Source organism: Lemur catta, chromosome 11 (assembly GCF_020740605.2).
Source record: "Lemur catta isolate mLemCat1 chromosome 11, mLemCat1.pri, whole genome shotgun sequence".
Lineage (NCBI taxonomy): Eukaryota > Metazoa > Chordata > Mammalia > Primates > Lemuridae > Lemur > Lemur catta.
In genome coordinates, this window is record NC_059138.1 from 87,375,652 (window position 1) to 87,393,756 (window position 18,105).

The following is an 18,105-nucleotide window of genomic DNA, read 5'->3' on the forward strand; positions in this document are numbered from 1 at the left end:
GGATTACAGGCGTGAGCCACCGCGCCCAGCCCACATAAATTATTTTTAATTTTGAAATATAATTGTTTACTGGTAAACCAAATATTGAGTGCCCATATTCAAAAAATAAACAAGCAAACAAAAAAGTATCATATATGCTCTAACTACTTAACTCCTGCTGTTCGTTAGGGTCATTTTTGAACAAGTGCCTCTGAAGCTCTGAATGACTTCATTTGGAAGGAATAGCCACCTAAAGTGATAAAAAGAGAAAATGTCCCTGGTACTTAAATCCTGCTTTCCCCCCGAATATTCACACATCTCTCCCCTTCAGTTTGCTACCCAACTTTCAAAAGCTGCAGATGCATGGTGGTTAAGAGTGAGCCCCCTTGGAGTTTGAGTTCTTGCTCCAGCACTTAGGGACTCTTGATGGCGGCATGTGATTCAATCCCCTAGTCTCCTCATCCCTGACATGGGGTCACGGGGCCACAATGTGGGCACGGCCAAGATGCTTAGATGAGGGTGTGTGTAAAAGATTCGGCAAGGCAGGTGAGAATCTGGTCAAGTAAAGGCCTTTATTTCTTCCCTTCCCGTGTGGGGCAGTCTCCAACTGGATGACACCTATAAGACTCTGACTTCCTCAGGGAATCCCTGACACCTTCAAGTCACCTCACTGCCATTCAAATTTTTGCCACTCCTGCCAGATCATTCGCTACTCTTTCTCTTCCCTAGCCCCCTCGTTGACACCTCTTTCCCCTGTGTTTTTGCTCTGTGAATTGGAGCCAACATCCTCCCTCTTCCTCGCCTCCACATCTAAACATTCACCTCCTCACATTCTCTCTTCCACCCCTCCTTTTCTCTTCTCCCTGCCATGGCCCAAGCTTGGGTGCTCATTGTTTCTCTCCTGGACTTGCAGGGGTTTCTCCTAAGATACTGGCTGTCTCCCTACCATAACCAGAACTGTCTTCTTACAGCACAGATCAAATCACATCCCTCCTGCCCTTTGAGAAAGCTGTCATGGCTTCCATCATATATGAAATAAAGTCAAGGTTTCCAAGCACAATGTCCCTGTTCTCCAAAGTCTGGCCCTTACCTAATGCGCCATCCTATGCTAAGGTTTTCCTTCCAGTATCTTCCACCTCCACCATGAAGGCCATGTACTCTCCTGCCTTGGCCTTTCCTGGAATGCCTTCTCTGTGAAGGGCATCTCATCTCGTTTTAAAGACCCAAATCAAAGGCAAAAGTTCAGTGATCCAGGCAGGCTTTAATATTTCTTTTGTCTTGCTTTAGTAGCATGCTTTTTGTACCTCTAAGATATTTTCAGAGCTCTCGTTTTCTGTCAGTGACTTGTGTCTCTCTGCAGCACCACAAGCTCTTTAGAGCAGGGCCTTTCTCTTCCTTATCTTTGTATCCGATCGGCTCCCTCAGAACCTGGTCTTCTATCAAAACACTAAGTACTTTTAGAGTGAATGAAAGGTCTTTAGCGTGAGTAATGATCACTTTCATTTATGTTCAGCTCTTAAGAATTACCTGCCCAAGTGTCATTACTGAGCCACTGCAGACAGCAGTGGCATACTGTCCTGTGGGCCATTTATTCATAGGCTGGTCCGACTCACAGGACATAACAACTTCCTGGAATTTTCAAGGGATTTCCAGGGGAGCTGCATTACCTGAAGAGTTTCTGACACACGGCTGCTCTCAAACATTCTTTATGTTAGTGATTCTGCCACTAATAACTGAGCACACTGTTTACTTTTTGGAGGAATTTGAAGTCCCCAAAGGCACTAGAGTCCAATTTTAATCGTTAGAAAAGTTTTTTAAAAGTAATCCCCTGTGTAAAAGAGTGGAATGTATTTCCAAAGGGAAGTAAACAATTTGCAGCACTACTGTGTAATATCACATTATAACAAAATCCAGGAAACCTTAAAGGTTTTGTTACAGTGTGGAATTGTGTGATTATGATTTTCCAGAGCTGGAGGTATTTGAAATCAGGGCATGTTGGAATTGTAAGAACCTCAGAAATTGTCTAGTATAGAAACTAATAACCTTTTGAAGATTATGGGCTCCTTTGAGAATCTGATGAAAGCTATTATGGACTCTCCACTACATATTAAGATAAATCTTTGCATATAATTTCAAACAGTTAATGGAACCTAAAGAACTATGGACCCCAGCTCGAGAATTCAAATATCTCATGAAAAACAGAAGGCCCACTATGACTGTCCAAAACCAACTGTGAGGCCACAGAATTAAAAAAGGCAGAAAGACAAGAGTAAGAACTTGCTCTTCAGGAGGTCAAGCGCAAGAGAACCAAGAAGCCAGGCACTGCTCTCTGTGACTGAGCCTCTAGCTGCCCCTGAGTGTGGTGTGAGAATGAATTAGATCCATTTTACAGATCCAAGAGTGGAAAAGAAAACCATCTGTCCCCATGACCCCATCTAGAAGAACCTACTGGTTCCTCTGGTGTCCCCAAGTTGGACTGTGACCCTGTTCAGCTATTGCTATTCTCAGGGAGCCATGGATTGTCTGTCTTGGGTTCACAGGCCAGTTGCTGGCTGGGTTGGAGTTCTCAGAAAACTACCCAGTAGGCAGCAAGCAGTGACTCACAAGGAAGCCACACTGGAGGAGGGGGATGGAGCCAGAGAACCCAAAAGTTGATGGCATCTGTTATCTTTAAGGGGCATGGTAGTGGTCCTGATTCATTCATTCTTTCCTTTTGCAGCTTTTCTGAATGGGGATTGTCCTAGGGCTATGCAATAGCAAGCAATACAATCATAGGCTCTACTCTGACGGAATTTACAGTCTATTGAGGGTGACAGATAATAGACAAGCTTTGGGTTTATTTCTTTAAGCCAAATATGTAGCTACATAATGTACATGCCATGAAGGACATGATCAGAATTCAATGATAGTGGATAACATGCTGGTGCAGAGGAAGAGGACTTACATCCTAAACAGAATACAGGGCTGACTTTGCCAGTAGGTGGCAGTTAAGCTAAAATCTCAAGGATGAGGAGTTGTCCCTGAGATAGGAGATAGGGATGAGGGACAGAGTGTGCAAAGGCCCTGAGGCAGGAAAAGCTTGATGTAAGTGAAGAATGAAAGGAAGCCAGTGCGGCTCAGGGGTAGATTGGAGAGGTAGGAGAGACCACGGTGAATTGGAGAGGGAGGCCCTGTCAGCAATGGGAAGGAGCTGGGGTTTTATGTGAAGTGTAATTTAATTTGAGAAGCAATTAAAGAGTTTCCAGCAGGAAAGAGATATGATTGCACCTGTGTTTTTAATGACCACCTGGGCTGCTCAGTGGAGACCAGATGGGCTGGGAGAGGGGCATGAGGTAGAGTGGGGCACCACGTAAGAGACAACTGTATTAATCTACCTGAAAGATGATGGCCGTGCGGATGATGGCAATGCATGGGTGGAGAAGAGGGAGCAGCTTGGGGTGACTATGGATGCAGAAACCACAGGAGTTGATGACAGCTTGAACATGGGGGTGAGGAGTGGAGAGCAATTAAGAATGACAGCCAGGTATGGGGCTTGCACAGGTAAATGGATGGTGGTGATATTTACTGAGATGGGAAAGAGTGGATGAGAAAGTGGCTTCAGTAGAGGAAGAGTGTCAAGGATTTCATTGGGGATGTTGAGTTTTGAGGTCTTTGAGGCCACAGTGGAGATGTCCAAATGTCAAGGAGGCAGGTGGCTCTACTGTCCTGAGGGCTCAGGAGGGTTTGCACTGGAGTTTTCCTGATGGCCAAGGAATATATGTAGGAGACAGATGGCATTCCCACGCTCAGATATCTGCCCCAGTTCTCAGTGTCCTTGGGACGGAGCCCCAGGGGCACTTGGAGGTTCCTCACAACACTGGGTCTGCCTGAGTCGTTCATAGACATGACAGACGGTACAATGTCTGATGGAGAGCCGCTAAAACTCTCTGAAAACTGTGCTTGGCATTCTGACACACGGATGTGGTCCATATGGTGGTGCCGTGACAGAACCACTGCACTGCGTGCTGCTTTCTGTGACTGGAGACATGTTGCTGCTCTAGTGGAGTTGGCCCTCTCTGGACTTCTTTCCCCCGGGGGCCTTAGGCATCAAGGTGATCCCTAGAATGTGCTGTCCCTCTCTCCCCCAGGCAGGGAGGCCAGGGCTATAACCAGACGTGGATCCCTTGAGGCATCAGGATAACCCGCCGCAGGGGACACTTCATTGGGAGAGCCTATAAATTTGAGTCGCTCTTGAGGCCGAAGTCAAGAAATTAGAGGAGCATCTTCCAAACAAGAGGGCTGGGAGGCGGTATGGGGATTTGGAGGAGAAAGCACAGGGACAGGGGCTCAAGGACTCCAGCAGAGGGAGCAGCAGGGACATGGGGAGGCGAGTGCTTGCTCTCCAGGCTGGGCCCCCACCTGCTCCCTTTTCCCTCCGTCCTCAGTCAGAGAAGCAGCTATGGACACACACCGTCCCCCGCCCCAGGTTCTGGGAATGGCGTTTACTGCAGTGCTACCTTACCGCTGCGAGGCTGGATCACGATGCCTTTCTCTGTTTAATTGTTTCTGTGTATCTTTGTAGAGGCTAAAAAGCTTCCCTTGCCTTTTGAAAAAGTCCCCACAACTCATTTGGAAAGTGTTGTTGGGGAAAAAAAATCCCAACACCAAAGGTCAAGTTGATTCTACTTTTTCTGGACAATATATTTAATACAAGTTATGATGATTTAGATTCACATTAATATAATCGTAGAGAGGAAAATGTTATATCTACACTATTTTTGAAAATAGATTTTTAAAATATCGTCCCTATGTTGCCATTAGAAGGAACTGAGCGAAGGGTATACAAGATCCCCCTGTATTATTTCCTACAACTACTTGTAAATCTAAAATCGTCTCAAAATAAAAACGGTTAAACCAAAAAAGTTAAATTTTTTTTTAAAATCAGTCCTTAAGTTTTCCCAGATTTCTGCTGCATCTCCTCAGGAAAGGCGAAACATTGAACTCCACTGAAGCATGCACGCAATGGAAAGATTCTTGGGTACGGTGTTCGCAATATTTGAATAATGTCAGGCAAGCACACTACAAAGTTAACTTGATCAAAATAAATGCTACTTCTCCATAAACTGATTGAAATGATTTGCCAGGTTGGAGTTGGAGGTTCATCAGAATAGGCGAGTTGTAGCTAGAGACAAAAGTGCTGGGAGACTCGTAGGTTTTAGAGTCCAGGTCCCCTCTGTGCCCAGTGTGGCATCATGAATTTCCCATGAATTTCTCATCAGCCACAGATTTCTCACTTCCCACTCGCCCTTTCCTCCATGGCCTCCAGTACACCACGAGACCAGGGCAGTCTGTCAGGGGCTCTGGCTCACCCAGCCCCACTCCTGCCTGTCTTAGCTGAGGACCTGACGTGGCCGCAGCCCTCGGCTTCTGCTCCTGAGCGAGCCCGAGGACAGCTGTCCCGTGTAGCACGTCCTGGCAGCCGGCAACGCGAGCCTGGAACGCTGCGAAACACACTGAGCAGGGGGGCTTTGCTCTTCAGCTGTATCGGAAGAGAAAACAGAGATCAGAAAAAGATCTGTTCCTTAGCTTATGTGTTGGTGTATAATTTTTGTTTTCTTTCCCCCATGATTCTAGGGAGAAAATCCATTACATTCGGACTGAGGGTAATCACGGGCTGGAAAAGTTGTCCTGTGATGCAGATCTGGTCATTTTGCTGAGGTAAGGGGCTGAGCCCGCAGCAGTTCTGGAAAAGCTTCCCTGGGCAGCTCTCCTCCGCCAAAGCCAGCCTGAAAGAGGCCTGGACTGAGCCACTGACCACCTGTTCTAGAGGATTCTAGTGGCTGCCACCAAAGTGGGGTCCCCGCCCCGTCCCTGCTATCTGTCACCCTCTTTAGATTTACAACTGAGGTAGCAGGAGCCACATAAAGTACTTGGTGGGGACTCTGTTGATGATGAAACAGCGTTTAACAAAAACACTGGGGCCGGGCGTGGTGGCTCACACCTGTGATCCCAGCACTGGAGGCTGAGGCAGGAGGGTCGCTTGAGCCCAGGAGTTTGAGGTTGCTGTGATGACGCCACTGCACTCTAGCCCAGGTGACAGAAGGAAACCCTGTCTCAAAAAAAAATTTTTTGCAAGCATGATGTGCCTATCTTTGTATACTACATTTAAGTCTAATTGCTTTTGTTCCTTTGTGAGAACTGTAACTGCTGTAGCCTCAATTCGTGAACACTTTCTCGGCAACAGAGAACTAACTTTTTTTTTTTTTCAATTTGCAGTCTCTTTGAAGAAGAGATCATGTCCTACGTCCCCCTGCAGGCTGCCTTCCACCCTGGGTACAGCTTCTCTCCCCGCTGTTCACCCTGTTCCTCACCTCAAAACTCCCCAGGTAACTGCTGACGCTGCCTGCGAGTGGCCATGTGTGTTTCCACCGGTGGCGGAGAATGCAGGGCGGCTGTGTGTGTCCTCTCTCCCTCGTCCCTCCCAATTCCCTGATTGGCAGTGCCTTCTCCGTATCAGGTGTTGACAAACTGCTGCCAGTTTCCGTAATGCCCGCAAGCTAGAACAGGGCTTACATTTTTTAATGACTGAAAAAAAAATTTTAAACACAATATTTCATGACACATGAAAACTATATGGTATTCAAATTTCTGTGTCCATGGAACCCAGCTGTGCCTGTTCATTTATGCATTTTCCATGGCAGCTTTCACACTACAACAGCAGAGGTGAGTAATAGCAACCATGGGGCCTCCAAAGCTAAAATATTTACTATCTGATCCTTTACAGGAAAAGTTTTCCATCCTTGCTCCAAATTGCTGTTGCATTCCATGGGCAATCTCCAAGCATTTCAAAGAGAAGCGCCCTTTCTGAAACGTTCTGCCTTATGAGTCAGAACTCCATTGCATACCAATTTTGGTAACATGGTTACTAGGGGCCGTTGTTAAATCTCCACAAAGATCCCGAAGAATTTTCCTACATAATGTGAAATCGTTACCCCTAAGTTCTCCTTATGTATAAGAATGAACTTGTGATATAAAAACCGTAGGTATTTTCCATTCCAAATGAGGGAATATATGTTGAACTGTTAAGTGGGGGGAAAAAAAAAGATTTTTTGAATTCATCAAGATAAAGAGCTTAGATCAAATCCGTATCGCCAAACTGGATCCAGATATTGCAGAATTTTTCCCTTTTTATTTGGTTTGCATTATCACATTTTCACATTGTTTCATTGTAAAAGTGAAAGAGGTTAGTTTGAAAAATCTCGAAACTTCCTATCTCACAACCTCTAGGGTCAGAGTCCAGGCTGGGCTTTTGAAGCCAGTGGGGAAATTCAGAGAGAACAGAACTTAGCAATGTGCTGTCTGTCAGAAGGGATGTCTCACTCAGAGTTTGTGTCATTCAGTACCACCATAGTCTCCAAAACTAGAATGTCTTTTAGTGCGGTTCCTCCAAGTTGTGTCATTCTAACTATCTCTTAGAGGTAGTTTTGCTAGTTGTTAAAATTTGTTTTTAAGATAGTATCTCCTTGTTGTCACTTCCTCCAAACTAGTGTACCAATGGCACTGTTAAGGAAATACACATGCTGGCTACCTCTGACATAAAACGCAAATGAGACCCCATTGCCTAAGAAAAAGAGAAGCAGGAGCCATGTTAGAGCCAACATCAGTACAATCCGACATTCTCAGCCTTCACAGCGAGGCCGACTTTGGGGAAGCGAGGCCGACTTTGGGGAAGCAAAGCCTTCCATTTGGGGGAGCTGTTGGTCTGCATGACATTCTGTCATGTTGTTGAAGAGATTGTCCCAGCCTGATAATGTGTCTGTGCTCTGGTCCTCAACCTTTGGTAGCAGAGCTTGAAAATAACGTTATTATATGAGAGAGGTATCACACTGCAAATAGAAAAAATAAGAGAAAATAAAGAGGTATTTGCTAAATGAAAATTATGAGGATAACTTTTCTAAAAGTAATCAACTTTCCTGATTGACACATTACTAATGCCATGAATCTAAGTAATCATCCAACTCCTTTTGTCAAAAGGGCTTAATTCTTTCCTCTCCAGCTTTGACCACAGAGTCCTAGATTAATGCAATCCAAATATTTTGATTTTAAATTTTATAATTCCCATTATCCTAGACCTTTATGAAATCTACCTGCATGCTACAGAGGTAGTGAATCCTAGACGTTTACACCAAAGTACTTTGTAAAGCATAAATTATTAGAACAATGTACAGCAGTGATTATGGGGATAGTGATAGCACCGACAGTAGTCAAAGTCATAATGTTAAAAAATGCACTGTAATCTGCTGGACAGAAAATTATGCTTGCGCTTACAGACTTGTATTCTAGTTCTGTCTGTGTCCTTCTTTGCAAGTGGTGGCTACTGGTCCCCCTACACCCCAAGTGTTGTGGGGTCTGGGTGGATCTGGGACCCCCATGCTTCCTCACTCACACCCTTAGCTGCCTCTGCCCCCTCCCTTGTTGCTGTCGTCTACCAACATTTTCTCATGCTCAAAGTCGGCAGCACCTGTCTCATAGTCCTCCTCTCCTTCCCCAGCAGGTCCTTCTGTCATTCTGGATGACTTTAACATCCACAAGGACCCCCATTTGGTTTCCTGGCCTCCCAGCGCCTGGGTTTCCTCGTCTGCAGTGACTTTCTCCTCCCCTGCCTCAAACACCCACCCCCAGCCACATGCACACCACGTCATCATCTAAAATTGCTAATTCAAGGGTCCTCTCCCTTCCAATGTGCTTGTTCAGCTCCTCTCCCTGCTGCCATCCCTTGGCCTCCTCAGGCCTTCAGCACAGGAATTGTCTCCTTTCCTGTCTAACGTCTTCCCCTTACCCAGCATAGGTTCTGTGGCTCCTAGTTTCAGTAACATCCCCACCAGCGCCCTGACCTCCCTGCTGCCGTCTCCCCATTGCGTCTGCCCCTCTGGCAGAGCTTCACCCCGAGATCGACCTTCCTAGCCGCTTCCTCGCCATCCGCAGCCAGGCACTCTGGGGCAAACTCACTTGACAGGCAGATTATTAATTATAAATCAATCATTTCTCACTTCACATGAGCCTTGAACACCCAAAAGAAAAGTTGAGCACATTTCTTTGGTCTTCTCTATTACTATTTCAAATGTCTCCCTCAAACTTCCAGCCCCCACCGCCTCGTCTCTCCCAGCTAATCATGTCCCATTTTACTTCCCGGAGAAGGTTGAGGCCGTCCGGCAGAAACTGCCTCAAACGCCCGCTGCCAGACCTGCCAGGTGCCAAACCTGCGCTCATCTCACCCTCCTGCCCACCTGTACTGAGAGGAGGTGTCATTGCTAAGGTCGCCAGGCCCTCAGGTCAGCCCTCCTGTTCCTGCCACTGATGTAGCGTCACTGACTGCCCTCCACTACTGTCGCCTCTTCTGTCACCTTCCGGGACACCACTCTAGGCATCTCGTCCACTTCTGTGGCCACTCCCGCGGCCTCATCCTCCTCTTCCTACCATCCTTAAGCCTCAATCCCAGCTTTTTTCTCTTCTTCCTCAAACTACATCTCTCTCCAAACAGTCGAAGGTCTCACCATCAGAGGCCAAGCTCATGATCTTCCCCCACAGATCCCGGACTTGGCAAGCGTGTTCTGTAATATCAAAGAACTGGATTCCCTTCCTTCGTGAGTAGCAATCATCTCAACTTGTAATTGTATACTCACATCTGTGAGTTCCCTGGTATCAGTCTTCCCTAGACTCTGAACTTAATACCTGGAATATGGTTAGTAACCACTACATAGTTATGGGATGGGCAAGCGGATTCTAGCCATCTGTAAAACTGGAATAGGAATGTTATTCTTCCATTCTTATTTTCATTAAATGTGTTTAAAGGTGGTAAAGCATTCACAAAGCACTCTAAATGATATAAAAGTTATCTTCTATACAGAGTTAATGAATTATTTTAATTATTGTAAGCTTTACTCTTATGATGCAAGGTACTCTAATATAAATCCCTAAATGCTCTGAGCCCTAGTGTACACATATGTTTATTTTAGCATCAGTATCTATATAGAAGCACAACAAATGCATATATTAAAGTCCTAGTTACCTCATCATATTTTCAATCATTTCTTTTAGCAACTTACAAGAAACGCTTAACCTAGTTCAGTTCATGTTAATTATTTTAGATTACCTAAGTACAATTAAGCCAAGAAAAATGCTCATCAAGGTACTTTTAAAAGAAATACAACCCAAAATAATGGGGGTAGAAGATGTAAATATTTATCCCTATTAGAATTCATTTTTCTTCTTAGTACATTATTTCTGTTTATTATGAAAGTAACTGAAAGAGTGTTGGAAATCGAGGGGAACTTCTTGAAGATGAAAAATATGAAGATGGCAGAATGTGCCTTGGGTTAGCTCCTGCTCTCCCGTCCTCTGCATGTTTGTTCTTCAGTAGAAAGTGATGGCCTTCGGGCCATGTGCTTCCCTCTGCAGGTTTACAGAGAGCCAGTGCAAGAGCCCCTTCACCCTACCGGAGAGACTTCGAGGCCAAGCTCCGCAATTTCTACAGAAAACTGGAAGCCAAAGGATTTGGTCAGGGTCCAGGGAAAATTAAGTGAGTGCTCCAGTGCTTGGCACTGAATTCAGGTGGTAGATTTTTCTATCCCTTCCTCCTCTATACCTTTGTGATTTTTTTTTTTGGAGATTGAATCCCCTGGTGTGGTAGCAGTAATGGTCTGAAGGGAGGGAAGGAGGAAGTTGGAAGGAAACAAGAAAGGAAGTTAAGAAATTGGAAAGGAAGGGAAGAGAGGGAAGAAGAAAGAGAAAGAAAAGTAGATTTTAGGCAAAGGCATATAGAAAAATCAATGGTAGACCTTGTTTTCAGAAAACAAGGAATCTTAAACTAAATCAAAAATCTTGTATTTCCCTTTACTTATTCTTGGGGAAAATTTTACCTCATTAGCCAAATTCTTGGACTCTTTGTAACTTTGTAACTGAAGTCTAAGTAAAATGTTTATTTTTTTCACTTCTGGGTTTATTATTTCCATCTTGAAAAGCCAAGCCCAAACTCAGGAATCCAACTTGAGACATCCTATGACTTGACCAAAAAATAATCTGAAAAGTTGTCCAATATGATGGAATGTGTGATAAGTGTCTATGTTTTCCTTGTGCTCCCAATGTTTTGAAAACAGTGTTAAGAAAGTCCCTTGCTGAACTGGCAGAACCTGCATCTTCCTCTTTCCTCTCTGTTGGGGAGGCTGGGGAGTGAGACCCTAAACCCGGCCACTCTCAACGCACACGGAACACAGTCCACATCCTGGCTTCAGGGTCGTGCTCACCACTCCTTCTCCTTCTCAGGCTCATTATTCGTCGGGATCACTTGTTGGAGGGAACCTTCAATCAGGTGATGGCCTATTCCCGGAAAGAGCTCCAGAGAAACAAGCTCTACGTCACCTTTGTTGGAGAGGAGGGGTGAGGCACCAGGAGTTTTATGCAGACACCTCCGTGCGGGTAGACCAGAGCCCCAGGATCTGGGGCGGTATTTCCCCAGAAGGAGCAGGGTGGCCGTAAGCCTTTGCCCCCAGGTGACTCTGATCACATCCTCCCAGGAGGTCTTTCAAGTGCACGTGTACAACTGCACACCAAACTTTTCATATAATTTCAGTGATTTCATGGAAAACCACCTCAGCCATGGAGGGCAAGCCCACCTAGGAGGGCATATTGGAATGAACGTGGAAGCCTTTTCAATTCACCCTCCCACACACACACACACACACACACACACACACACACACACACACACACGCACGCATGCACACGTGCACTGTTGCTGGAAATACTTTGATGTCTCCCACCGCAAAGTCCTTGTTTTTATTAGGCCAGCTGTATGTTTTAGCTCATAGGTGTTAGACGATCAAAAGAGAAGGTTAAGAAAAACTGCCGTAAGAGTTCATTCACAGACATCTGGTTAAGACACATCTCCAAACCAATTACTGCATCCTCATTTTCTAAAGCAAGTTGATGCTTCTACTGGGATCCACTCCAAAGAGCAGAGGCTGCTCTCTGCTCCCCCAGCCCCCGACTCTGAAAGGGCACACTAGGCTCTGGGTAAGAAACAGGCCCCCAGCTCCGGGCACAGAATGAGCTTCCTGGACCTCTCCTTCCTTTGCAGCCTGGACTACAGCGGCCCTTCCCGAGAGTTCTTCTTCCTTTTGTCTCAGGAGCTCTTCAACCCTTACTACGGACTCTTTGAGTACTCCGCTAATGACACTTACACAGTGCAGATCAGCCCCATGTCTGCTTTCGTAGAAAATCATCTTGAATGGTAAGATCTGTATTTTTCTCTTTCTTACGTGTGAAAGTTCTACTCTTTCTTAGTCAGAAGTCAGCAGCATTTCTGGAAAGCCACCGTGTTCAGAGCAAAGGCAAGTATTATGAGGGGCGGTGAGAGTGAACAGAGCACCCTAGAAGGAAGACTCTGAGAGTCTTCACCCAGAACACAGGACAGATTACTAAAGACACTGATAATATATCAGCGGCAAATTGGGGTAAGATAGAATAATTGCCTACTGAGAAGACACTAAGATAAGTAGACACAGGCCATGAATGTTGATGATTTTGCTAATATCATAAAGGTCTCCAGTGGAGGGGGCTTTGTGGGGGCATCCATGGGTTTGAAATTCTTTGACCCTGGACCGATGGTGACTGTGGACACTGCATCTCACTGTTGGGTCGTTGGGTCAGATGATCTCAAGCATTCTTCTGACTGGAAAATCCAATATGTCTGTGGTTGTCTGGTATTGGGGCATTCTTTTATCACTTACTGATGTGCATAAGAAGAGAGGTATCAGTCAATTATGCGCAGTGTTATGGGCAAGGTACCTCAGATGTAGATATTAGGAATCTCCAGAAAGCTGCATGGGACATCTAGGGTGCGTGCTTGCTGTATCACCACCATGCCTGATTTGAAAACTACCCCTGCTCTGACTGCAAGAGCTCCTGCTATTGACAGGGAAATGAGTCCAGAGCCGGCTAACACGGGTTCTTCTCTGACACGGCTGATCTGTGCTGCTGTTGAGGGGAGCATTGGGGTGATGCCTGGGCCTGCTGGGCTGAAAGCCTGAGTCTCAACAGTTTGGTCATCTAGCATGCGTGTGGCCAGCCTGCTAAGGCTTCCGGCTGTTGCACACGCCCTCTCCCTCCAAACACACCCTCAGCTCTGTAGTTCCTGAGGCAGAGTGTGTGCACATCAAGTGTTTGGCACAAGATAAAACAAAACTTGCCCGCTGTCACTCCTCTTCCTGTAACTTGCCGGCAGGCAGATGAGGAAGCCTGGGAGGCAGAAGCACAGGGGCAGGGGCGGGCCAAGCAGGCAGGGCTGCACGGGAGGGGTGTGTGGCCCTGACAGTTGAGCGCTCCCTGAGCTCACATTCACGAGGCTCCAGCCAACAGTGGCAAGTGCTGTTTCCCGTACACCCTAATGGACAGTACACGGGCCACACGCTGTCATCCCTCCGTTCTCTCTCAGCTTGTGAGCAGGAAACTTAAGATGGTGTCTTGGAGGTCACGGATTGGAATCAGCAGTCGATGAAGACTGATTATTATAGGGACTTGCTAGGCATTATGGGGAATACCTTCACGAATTTAACAGTTACAAATGAAGCACATACTGTGTGCTGGGAGGACACAAAGACGAAATGAGCGAGGTCTCATCCCTCAAGGAGCAGCGGTGGGAGGAACGCATGAGTAAATCAGTGATTACAATACTGTTGCTTAAATGCTAAGTTGTGCACACATATATACACACACGTGTGTGTCAGCCTGAGATACACATATAAGCTGGCATTGTATTCAACCACCAGGGAAAACTCTCTCACCCTGCCCAAGGCGGGAGGCCAGGGAGTGGGGAGTGAAGCCCATGCATGCTGCATAAAGACAGCAGGGTGGCAAAGGGCATCCGGACAAGTGTCACAGTGAGGTGAATGGGATGTTCCGAAGGAAACCGTGGAGTCGAGCGTGTTTCAGTGTGGCCACAAAATAGAGCCCCCGTGAAGGCCTCATGGAAAGCACAGAAGACGCTGGGTTTGTGGCCCACGTGTCGGCTGGCCAGCCTGCTGGGAGTGGCCTCGGTCACTTTCCATGGCGAAGGCGCCTGCCAGCTGCCCAGCCCCCTCTGCACCCGGCTTTGCTGCCTTCCACTGCTCTCTGCACTGAGGCCGAGGAGGCTGTGTAGATGTGTCAGATATACTTTATTGCACTGAGGAAGGAAATTGTGGCATGCGGGGATGTTGTAAGAATTAGCAAAGTTCTCTGGGTGGATCCCTACTGAGGGCTCAGAAGTTCCTGCCCTCAACGTGCCAGTTAAATGCTGTGTCCTTTGCTCGAGGACTTGGCCCTGCAGCAACGCACTGACTTTCATCTGCTGATGTTCCCACCCTTGTTGAGAATGTTTGCCACGCGTCCTGGAAACAAAATTGCAGGCGGCTGCCTGAGCGACTAGCCATCTGAACCGAGCTTCATGGAGATGAGGCTTCCTTCCAGAGCCACCTGTTGGATGCCGAGTTGTTAGGAAGTGAGCAGGGGACCTCTCCTCTGATTTAAGGCTCCAGCTCGCAACACCTCCGTCCCCAGAGTCTACAGCCTAGAGTGCAGAACAAGCCCCCACACCTCCACTGGGACAGGCATCAGATTGTATCGGGAACCTCCATGTGGAGTCACACTGTTATCAGGGCTCAGAATTCCTGAGAGAGGGGAACTGGTTTTCTTTGCACAGGCAGAGCCAGGGCTAAGGGAACGTAAGCCGCCTGGGCAGAGTCTAACTTTGAACAGGAAGCCCTGTTGGGCTGTGGGAAGTCTTAACAAAACCATAACACTGCAGTTATCCCTTTTGCTTATTTTCCTGCTTTAAGCCATCCTTGTGCCTTTAGGCAAATGGTTTAACCAATAAAACACACAGGTTTTGCCTTTCCTGTCCCCCTGAGTGCTCTTTAAACTCTTTGGCCAGCATTTGAGCAATGGGCACCCAGGAGGGCTCAGACCAGCAGGGAGTGGGTGCTGTGGCTGCAGGCAGGAAGTCCATGACAGCGAGGAAACCAGAATGCTGAGTTCTCAAGTCTCACTGCCCAAGACTCGACTTTCTTCCACTAGCTGCCTGGTGCCACCAGTAGGGTGGACGCTGCCGATCCCAGATCCCTGGGCCAGGCCCTCTTCCCTCCCTCGCTCCAAGGCGTCTGTCACGGGTTCATGGGATCTGCGAGGAAGATGGCAACCACCATAACCTGCACATCACTCATGACGAAATAGAGAGACCAAAGGAGGACAGGGCTTCTCATGGGCACAGCCCTGACTTCATAAAGCCAGGGCAGGACGCAGCCTGAGGAGAGGAGGGTGATGTGTTCATGGACACCACTCCCTGCCCACCTCCTCTTCACTCTGGAAACAGAAATAAACATGACCACAGACCAGAAATAAACATGCCGAGACAGGGCAGCTTCCGAGGATCAAACACCACTCGGGATTGACACGTTTCTTGGCCATGGCTGGAGAAGGCATCCTTGCACTGGTCGTCTTTACTTTTCTTTGCATTGTTACTCTGGGTCTTTATCTAACTCCACTGACCTTCTTCTGAGTCCTGTACTCTTGTTCGTTTTTTCTGACTCCCATCTAGAAGATAAGCTCTGCAGGAGCGGAGATGGTTTGTCTTATTTTACTCTAGCACAATGCCTGGCACTTCAAGGTGTTCCGAACAACCTCTCACTGACTGTTGGTGCATAAATGAGTGTTTTTCTACAAGTCATGCCAGTCTCTTCCTTGTACCAGGGCTGTTAAAATAAATAGAGCTCTCCTTCCTTCCATGTGCAGACTCACTGCTCAAAGTTCATACTTTTCTTTATCGTCTGTGGTTCCAAAGCCCCTGAAATGTCAGCGATATTTGAATGCTCACATCCCTTAGGAGCTCTGCACTCTTGGGATCACTGTGCAGGACGCCGGAATGCTGCCTGTGACTGAGGGAAGGCCTCCTGCTCCTCACCCTGCACGTGCTTCTACAACAGCCGCTTGCAGGCACCACCGAAAGACATCAGTGGAGAAACCCCTGACACTGTGTCCTTCCCCTGGAAGCGTCCCTTTGAGAGGAGGTACCTCAGATTCTGGGGCCTTGTGCTCCCGGGGGCTTCGTATCCATGGGATAGAGCCGGCTGAATCAACCGCCAGAACAGGGCATAGTGATTCCACCTGCGTCCCTTTTTTTCCCAGTCAACTGTTGAGTGATACCAGGGTGAATAAATATAGTGAAAATTCTGTGTTACACACATTAAGTAAACTGGAACAAAAATCTTTTTTTGTTTTTGTTCATTTGCCTTTGGCCTAAAGGGACTTCCTGTAATTGCTAGTAATATTTCATTGCTGATTTGTACCACTGACTTTCCGAACTCATAAGGACCCTGTCGAAGTGAGCAGCAGTGACACTCAGGCCCAGTTAGAGAGAGGAGACTGAGTCAGAAGAGCTCTTCGAGAGCTGGAGCCTGTGAGGGGCTCCCACCAGAGCTGGGGTCACCCATGGACACAGCCCCTGCCCGACTGGCCACGGCAGGGCGAGGCCAGGAAATGGCACCTCAGTGCTCTTCCTCCACCTCCAGTCCCATTGGCCAAACCCAACCATAAGCCAAAGGACAAAGGTTCTCAGATATCACAGCCCACGGTGGCAGTCCCCAGGGTCACAAAGCAGGGCAGGAAAAGGTGGGAAACCATGGATGGTGGTGAGGGAGGAGCTGAAACTAGCCACAGGAGCCCATACAACTCAGCACATTCAACTCATCCACTAGAAGTCTCACCGTTTGCTAAACTTATGTGTCTTTAGTGACAGAAATCTTGAAATACTATTCCAAATTCATATCTTCATTCTTTTATTATGATGATGTCATTTGCATATTGATGATGTACTCGTATGCTACTTTTTGTATTCTTTTAATATTTATTGTATTTTATATCTTTCAGGATATAAAGTTCTATATATATATACATACATGGAATGTATATACACACGTATATATATATATATATATATATCTTTGGGATATTAACTTCTATAAGTTGATAATTAGACTGAATAATAAAGCATCCATTGAGAACTACTAAATATATCAGGCACTGTTCTAGGCATCTAACATTATAACCCTGATACTGAGTTATCCTACTTTTACAGATGAGAAAAATGAAGTATAAACATAACCAAAGTCACAGAGATAGTTATGGACCGGGCTGGGGTTGGAACCCAGGCATCCTGGCTCTAGCATCAGGCTCTGGCGCCCCCACAAAGGCAAAATCATGTATATGATTGGGGAAATTACAATACAGTGTGATCAGTGCTATCCATACCCCTTTTATAGCACTGGTCACATTGCATTGTAATAAGCATTAGGTACAAGGAGCTTTGAAAATGAATGAAAATAAATGGCTGGCAGAGAAAGGGAGAAGAGACTTCCAGGTAGAGGCCCCCCCCCCCCCCCCGCCACAGTCACAGCAGGAGGGAAGGAAGAGCAAACACATGTTGGTTTTATGTGGCCTCAAAATAGAGAAAGAGGCTGGAAAGGCATCCTGGTGTCAGATAGGGAAGAGCGTTTGATGGCATTCCAGGGAGTTCAGGTTTTATCACGAAGACGGTGACAGGGATCCAGGCACGTCTGCAGAGCAGAGGAAGAGCCTGATCAGATCGGTATTTAAAACCAGAAAGTCAACTCTGGTTACAAGTGGAAGATGAATTGGAGTGGGCAATGTGGCTGTCACTTAAGAGGCTGTTGACATAGTTCCTGGATGAGAGGATAAAGAATCAAAATAAAGCACAAGCAATGGTAATGGAAAGATATTTTGGAAGGGCAATGAACAAATGAGCAAAATTTGATGACAGATTATAAACGATGGGAGATTAAGTATATGAAAAGCTAAATAGCTTAAAATGACACTAATAATCACCTGAAATTCTACCTAAATACTTGCCAGTGCAAAGACAACTTCTTTTTTAAATCAATCTACCATTTCTTCTTTTTGTGGTACCCTCTATGTTAAATGGCACTTCTTTATAATCTGAAAGAGCCAGATTCATAGTGGCTACAGCCCCACATGCTCAAGATGTGTTATTTCAATATTTTTAATATTTGCTAAAACTTGATATCATTGAATATTCTC

General features: G+C 46.4%; 1 protein-coding gene across 2 annotated transcripts in view; it reads left to right on the forward strand.

Annotated features, from left to right (window-relative positions):
- HECW1 (HECT, C2 and WW domain containing E3 ubiquitin protein ligase 1) overlaps positions 1–18,105 on the forward strand; it is a 385,512-nt gene that overhangs the window by 323,786 nt on the left and 43,621 nt on the right. For both annotated transcript variants that reach the window (XM_045564487.1, XM_045564486.1), the window contains exons 18-22: positions 5,593–5,676; positions 6,235–6,344; positions 10,417–10,537; positions 11,281–11,394; positions 12,095–12,247. In XM_045564487.1, the coding sequence (XP_045420443.1) occupies positions 5,593–5,676; positions 6,235–6,344; positions 10,417–10,537; positions 11,281–11,394; positions 12,095–12,247 (582 nt within the window). The remainder of the gene's footprint in view (positions 1–5,592; positions 5,677–6,234; positions 6,345–10,416; positions 10,538–11,280; positions 11,395–12,094; positions 12,248–18,105) is intronic.